Source organism: Hordeum vulgare, chromosome 7H (assembly GCF_904849725.1).
Source record: "Hordeum vulgare subsp. vulgare chromosome 7H, MorexV3_pseudomolecules_assembly, whole genome shotgun sequence".
NCBI lineage: Eukaryota > Viridiplantae > Streptophyta > Magnoliopsida > Poales > Poaceae > Hordeum > Hordeum vulgare.
Window position 1 is genome coordinate 592582546 of NC_058524.1, and position 7902 is coordinate 592590447.

The 7902-nt window shown below is 44.1% G+C and overlaps 1 protein-coding gene across 1 annotated transcript; it reads right to left on the bottom strand.

The window, feature by feature from the left end:
* Positions 1-5622: 5622 nt before the first annotated feature.
* On the bottom strand, positions 5623-7075 carry LOC123411268 (probable carboxylesterase 15). Its single transcript, XM_045104199.1, has one exon. The coding sequence runs from the start codon at positions 6919-6921 to the stop codon at positions 5788-5790; it is 1134 nt and encodes a 377-aa protein (XP_044960134.1). The 5' UTR covers positions 6922-7075; the 3' UTR covers positions 5623-5787.
* Positions 7076-7902: the final 827 nt, after the last annotated feature.

Here is a 7902-nt window from a genome sequence, read left to right on the forward strand (position 1 = left end):
TCTCATAAGGACATTCCGCCACGAAGTGGCTCACATTATCACAGTTATAGCATGTCCTCACTCGTTGCTTGGGTTTGAACCCACTTGAGTTGTTCTTGGTGAAGTTGGGTCTTGAGTTCCTCTTGTTACCCCAGAATTGCCTCGACGCAAGAGCCATGTGCTCGTGATAAGCATACTTAGTGTCTTCAGGGCAGCTCTCCTCTTCCTCATCCTCCTCTTCTTCAGAAGCAGCCTTTGCCTTCAAAGCAAGGTTAGGTGAAGCTGTCTTTGACCGAACACGAGCAAGTGCATTGTCAGCGGTCTCGTTCATGATTGACATTGCAATGAATTCATCCAACACCTCACTGGAAGACAAGGAGTGGAAATCTGGTCTTTGGCGAATGACTGATGGCATGGCTTTGTTGAAAGGCATGATGGCCTTGAGAAACTTGCGCTTGACCCATGTGTCATCCACATCCTTGCTCCCATGATCCTTGAGAGCAACAGCAATAGCAGTCACCCTCCAATAGAGATCACGAGGGTCCTCATCTTCCTTCATTACAAACTCATCGGCCTTATCAAGTACCACTTCATAGTTTGACCGTTGAATGCTAGAGCTTCCCTTGTGTAGCACCATAATGTGCTCCCAACAGTCCTTGGCCAGAGAGAAGGGGCACAAGTGATTGTCCGCTTCTTCTCTTGGAGTAAGGTTGCTTGGGTCATGAGGATAGTAGCCTTGCTCGATGATTCTCCATAAATTTGTTGAGCTGTGATTCAAATGAGACTTAATAGAAAACACCCAGTCAGCAAAATCACCCTTAACAAGCTTAGGAGGAGGACCAACAGGATTAAGACGCGGTGTGGGAACAGGTCCTCCATAGACCATGGGAGGTGGAACTGAGGCATAGGTTCCAGTCCCATCCTTTTCGAGAGATGAGGAAGGTCGCATACCTTTAGCCGCTTCCTTAGAGGAATTGGCCTCCGAATCGGTGATGGTAGGTTTAACCACTAACGTCGGTTCGGGTGAACTTTTAATTTCCTCAATTAACTCTTTAAGCATGGTCTTGACTTTGTTCGTCAAGGACGTCTTGAGGGCGGCCATAGCCGTATTCAAGTCGTCCCTTGTGACCGAAGTCAAGTCCATTGCCTCGGGTTGCCCATGGGGAACTCCCTCTTCGCCTTCCATACTCTTCGGGTGGTGAAATCCTTAATAAAGATACGTGGCTCTGATACCAATTGAAAGGATCGATATGGTTGACTAGAGGGGGGGTGAATAGGCAACTACCAATTTTTAGCTTTTCTAAATAAATAAGGAGTAGCAATCATAAAGGTTCACTAACATGACACTAGGAGGACAACCTATATGATGCTACTTATCAACGAGTAAAGAAGCACGTAGGAGATACTCTACAACACCAACAAATACAAAGTGAAGGTAAGAGATAATCACAAGTGGAACCGATGAAGACGAGGATGTGTTACCGAAGTTCCTTCCCTTTGATAGGAAGTACGTCTCCGTTGGAGCGGTGTGAAGGCACAATGCTCCCCAATAAGCCACTAGGGCCACTGTATTCTTCTCACGCCCTCGCACAATGCAAGGTACCGTGATTCCACTATAGGTGCTCTTGAAGGCGGCGACCGAACCTTTACAAATAAGGTTGGGGCAATCTCCACACAAAGTTTGGAGGCTCCCAACAAGACCACGGAGCTTCACCACAATGGAATGTGGCTTCGAGGTGACCTCAACCGTCTAGGGTGCTCAACCACCCAAGAGTAACAAGATCCGCAAGGGATTAGTAGGGGGAATCAAATATCCTTGGGTGGAAGTGTAGATCAAGGCCTTCTCAAGCAATCCCTAGAAAATCAACAAGGTTGATTGGCTAGGGAGAGAGATCGGGCTAAAATGAGCTTGTGGAGCAACAATGGAGCTTAGAGAGGTTAAAGGTGGGCTCTAGGAAGAAGAAGATGCCTTTATATAGTAGGGGGGCAGATCCAACAGTTACCCACCTACCACATAAATGCACGAGCGGTACTACCGCTCCTAGGAGCAGTACTACCGCTCAGCTCCTCACCAACCACGGTAGTACCGGGGTACTACTGTGCCACCACCTCCGTGGGAAAGTATGCGAGAAAAAGCCCGTCGGTGCGGTAGTAAATTAATACTACTGCACTGAGGGCGGTAGTACCGTCCTTGGAGTGGTAGTAAAAAAACTACTACCGTACTTCGGGCGGTAGTACCTCTCCTGGAGCGGTAGTAAAAGTTTACTACCGCACCTGGGACGGTAGTACCGCTCCTGGAGCGGTAGTAAAAATTTACTACCGCTCGTACAGCGGTACTACCGCTTACCCTTTTTCGCATAGGCAAGGAAAACACAATGGTGCTCCATTGGAGCCAAGATATGGGTGGGTGCATGAGGTGTGTGCGTGAGGATTCCATCCAAACCTTTTCGACGCGGTCCCCCTCTTGGTAAGAAGACTTTCCTATGACTCAAACTAGGAAGAAAAATGTAGAAGAAAATCCGTCTTCGAGAACCTCCGAGGGGCGTCAAGTCATCTTGTGTCTAGAAGAGAATATTCTGAAATGCTCAGGACACAAGATTAGTCCGCACAACAACTGTCACCAATCACTAAAACCACTTAGAAGAAATATGCCCTAACAACATGTATATGACACATGTGCGCCAAGGAAATTTGGAAGCATCATATCCATGCAGCTTGTACTAATTTCAGCATACTGAAAGCATGTATTGTCCAAGTATCAGAATGATAACCACCTGCTGCCGGTTTGTGAGAGCACAATTTTGTTATCTAGAACAATAATTTGGAAAATGCTACTTGCCGCGCGTTGCGGCAAATTGCCGTGGTTTCGCACAGAGAAACGCTATCGAGGGATGATCTGGACAAGCCCATTACCAGTTGCGCGGATGCTAGTTTTGGGAACCTTCTAGACTTTCCAAGTAGGTTTTTATCGGTTTTGGAAATTTTCTAGAAGATACCCTGAACCGGTTTTTTTTCCTTTTCTGTTTCTGTTTCAAAAATGTTCTGGATTTTTAAAAAATATTCGGGATTTTCAAAATTTGTTCATCAAATTCTTTTTTGTTTTGTTTTAGAAAAATGTTCTGGATTCTCAAAAAATGTACTGGCTTTTCAAAAAAGGTTCTTCAGATTTAGAAACTGTTTCTGTTTTTTTTAATGTTCTGGATTTTCAAAAAATGTTCTTCAAATTCAAAAAAGTTTCTGTTTTTCAGAATAATGTTCTAGATTTTTTTAAAATATTCACGGTTTTAAAAAATTGTTCTTCGAATTCGAAAAATGATTTTGTGTTTTAGAAAAATGTTCTGGATTTTCAAAAAATGTTCTTCAAATTCCGAAAATGTCTCTGCCTTTTTTTCAAAAAAATGTTCTGGATTTTCCAAAAATGTTCTTCAAGTTCCGAAAAGTCTATGTTTTTTAGAATAATGTTCTGAATTTTCAAAAACTGTACTGGGTTTTTAAAAATGTTCTTCAAATTCGGAAAATGTTTCTGTTTTTTTTTTCAAAACAATGTTCTGGATTTTAATAAAATGTTCTGATTTTTCTAAAATTGTTCTTCGAATGTAAAAATATTTTTGCATATTTTGAAATGTTTCGGATTTTCAAACAAATGTTCCGGAATTTGCAAAAATGTTCTAGATTTTCCAAAAAAAACGTTCTGGATCTTTCAAAATGTTGTCCAGAAAATGTTCTTGTTTTTGAAATTTGTTCACAAAATTCAAAAAATGATTGTATTTTGGAAACATTGTTTTCATTTTTTTAAATTGTTCTCAAATTTCAAAATTTGTTTATGTTTAAAATTTTGTGTGGGTGTTTCTGAAAAAGTTCCCGTTGGAATAATTGTTAACATTTGTCAATAAATGATTGTCTTTTGAAGATTCAAAAAACGTTCTCATACAAATTTTGAAAAATATTAATTATTTAGTTTTTTTGGAGTGTTTCAAAAAATGTTCCTGTTTGAATAATTATTCGAAAAAAACTAATAACACAAACTTATTTACAAATGGTAACAATTAGAAAACTATAACATTTACTAAAAACTGAAAAAAAAGGAAATCATGAACCATTTTTCATTATTCCATAACAAAATTGGGAAATGAACATATTTTCGAAATTCCTGAACAAATTCGAAAAAATATATTGTTTTAACTTGTGAACAATTTTCAAAACTGAAACATTTGTTAAACTCCTAAAAATGAAAATGTGAACCATGTTTTGAAATTTTTAACATTTTAAAAAACATGAACATTTTGTTAAAATGTTCGTTAAGAAGTTTCAAACATGAACATCTTTGAAAATTGCGGACAAATATTTATGATAAGAAACATGTTGAAACTTTCGAAAAACATTTGATTTTTTAAAACAGAAAAAATAGGAAAACTTAAAAAATCGAAAAAGGACATAAACAAGAAACATTAAAAGAAAAGAGAAACGAAAAAGTAACAGTAAAAAACAAATCCGGTTCAGAAACCTCTGGAAGGTTCCTAAAACCAGAGACGCTGCTACATGGGAACAGGTCGGCCTAGCTTCAACTCACGGTTGCCAGTCCTGTGCGAAAGCCGGACAATTTGATGCAGAGAGCGTTCAATAGGATCTCCTCAATAATTTCACTAAGACAAAAAAAATTGTTCTAATTGTTTTTGAAATTGTGATGGGAACTAATATTACCAGCAAGATTGGGGTGCATATTATTAACCAGCAATCTGATGGGACCATGACAATTTAACCATGAATCATACATATTCATACATATTATATTGATAAATTAAATATAGGATAGAAGCATGATACAAATAGGATAATGCATGATACAAATAGGATAATGAAGATTGTAGGACTCCATACCTAGGACAGATGCGTGTATGCTGCCTACAGGGGAAGGCGCTGCCTGCAAATCTTCATCGTGTGATGGCTTCAAACCGCAACTAGAACGACAATCTATGCACTGGACCGGAGGGCCTGAGGTGAACATATGGAGATGAACAGGTAGAGGGGTGGGAGTTCACTCGTGGCAGGTTCTTGGCGAAGAGATCGGCAGCGGCGGGGCAGTGGCTAACTCGCCGACGGGGGCGATTATGGGAGACGGAAGATGAGAATAGAGTCGGTTAAGTTTGGGACATGAGAGGTTAGGGCATATACAATGATGTTATTCTAGAAGTGTCATGTAGAATAAATAATGAGGTGAAAAACTCATAAAAAAAGTTTGTTCTCTTTTATTGAAGAGAGAATAAAAAATGACCTCTTAGCATAATATGTCTTATCATATTTTTAGGAATAGATAGTTATTGAAGATAAGACTAAAAAATAACCCATTATAAGACATGTTTTATCATCTTAAATTAAATACAAAACTTAAAATAAAATCATTTTATTCCTTAATCATGATAAATGACTCGCGAAAAGTGGCCTAAAAATCGGCATGGTTTTGTAACAACCCGATGGATTTTGAAAGCAACATCAACCCTGAGATGAAAAACACATCTACGGTTCTAGACTAGTCTGAAGAATGCTTTCTATATGACGGCTGATAAAAAGTGTTTTTCTAAAAGAACTGGGTCTTAGTGTTCCTCATTTTGCTTTGTACTCCCTCCGTGAGGAGATACTCATCAATTTCCCCCAACAAATAGAGCACATGTTTGATGCTACATTTTGAATTAATAAAAACGGCGTCTATAAAAAATTCATACTTATTGATCATTGTGAGCTAACAAAAGATTTATCCAAAAAGCATGCGAACTGCATGGATATTAGTAAAACACACTGCTACCACATCAATCAATGCTGACCGTCGGCAGGCTGAACCAAATCGGCTGCGTCTCTGTCCATGAACCGCCGGACGACTCGCACGACCTCGCCGCCGGTCTCCGACCACGGGTCCCTCGAGAAGAAACCGTGCTCCTTGCCGTCGAACACGACGAGCTCCACGTCGTTCCCCACGGCCTTCATCCGCTCCGCGTACCGGACCTGGTTGTCCTTGAGCATGTCCTCGCCGCCGACGACGACCAGCACGCGGCCGCCGACGACGACCAGGCCCGGGCTGTCCGGCCCGAGCGGGTTCATCAGCGGGTAGTCCTTGTTGGCGCCGGCCGGCAGCGCGAGCCGGCTGTACCGCTCGGCCACGTCCCTGCTCAGGAACGCGGTGCCCCGCGAGCTCAGCTCGGACTGCGTCGGCGCCTCCGAGGTGAAGGCCGGCATGATGAGGACGTACCCGGCGATCCTGACGGAGCCGAGCCCCGCTCCCGCCGCGCCGAACCGCGCGGCCATGTGGTGCGCGATGTTGGCGCCGGCGGAGTCACCGGACACGAAGAGCCTCCCCGGGTCGGCGCCAGAGCCGGCGAGCCAGGCGCGGACGTCCTCGTCAGACCCAGACCCGTCAGCAAGCCCGGGGGTCATGCCGGTGAGGCGGTCGCGGAGCCAGGCGAGGGCGGTGGCGGCGTCCTCGTGGGCGGCCGGGAGGCGGTGCTCGGGCGCGAGGCGGTAGTCGAAGGAGAGCACGACGGCGGGGAGCTCGTGGGCGAAGCGGAGGCAGCAGGCGTGGACGGAGGGCCAGGCGCGGCTGCCGATGCAGAAGCCGCCGCCGTGGAAGTAGGCCAGCAACGGCAGCGGCCCCTTCCCTTCCCGGCGCGGCGGCCTGTACATGCGCACGCCGAGGCCGTGGGCCGGGTGGTACACGGCGTCCCTCCACTCGACGCGGCCGTCGTCGCGGTCCTCCACCGCGTACGGCGCCGCGGCGGAGCGGACGGTCGTCCCGTCGCTGAGCACCTGCAGCACGCCGCGGCAGTCCTCCACGACGTGCGGCGCCTCCGTGTCGGTGTCGCCCGCCATCGCCGTCGGCGTTGATGGAGAAGCTGGCTGATGGCTAGTTGACTCGATCCGACTAGTTAGCGCACACGTAACGACACGCCACATATAGGCGCGGCCAACAACTACTCGATTGTTGTGAAGAGCGTGCAGCGTGCTCTAGTTGACTTCGGCGAGTGGCGAGTGGCGAGTAGGTACCGCAGCGGTGGCCAGAGCTTACCAAAAAAAGTACTATATCCAGGGCTGTTTGGCACTGTTCTGTTTTATTAAAATCAGCTCCGTGTTAACATTCATCGCAGGGGCTAAAATGTGGCACGCTGTGTCTGCAAGCGGTTAGGAGGGTGTTTGGATTCGTTTTAGAGGGTGCTTGATACGTTTTAGCCCCATGACTAAAAGTAGTGAGATTAAAACTTGTTAGCCTCATTCATGCTTGGATCCAAGTACTAAAGAAACTAAAATCAAATTAATGAGCACTTATTATCCCCCAAACCCTCCAATCTAGAACTTGCATGATGAGTTAAATGAGGAGAGAGAGGACTAATGCACATTTTAGTAGGGGGTACCCCTGACTAAAAGATTTTAGTCTCAAGACTAGTTTTAGCCTCTCTTTAGTCAGGGGTGCTTCGAACTTTAGCCTCTTAAAGAGACTAGTTTTAGTCAGACTAGTTTTAGTCTCTTGGATCCAAGCACCCTCTTAGTCTCAAACTAAAAATAGTGGGACTAAAACTTGATAGCCTTATCCATGTTTGGATCCAAATATTAAAGAGACTACAATTAAGTTAATGAGCATTTATTATTCTCAAAACACTCCAATCCTGAACTCGCATGTGTTAAAAGAGAGGAGTTAAATGAGGAGAGAGAGGACTAATTCACATTTTAGTAGGGGTACCCCTGATAAAAAAAAAATAGCCTCAAGACTAGTTTTAGCCCCTCTTTAGTTAGGGGTGCTTGGAACTTTAGCCTCTTAAAGAGATTATTTTTAGTCAGACTAAAATAAGTCCCTAGGATCCAAGCACCCTCTAGATAAACATGATGCACACTTATTTCTAAAGTGCAAAGAGGCTAGGAAAGTATCGGAAGGCCTGGGAC

Coding starts and splice junctions, on each gene's coding strand:
- LOC123411268 (XM_045104199.1), bottom strand. CDS start 6,921: ATGTGGCGTGTCGTTACGTGTGCGCTAACTAGTCGGATCGAGTCAACT.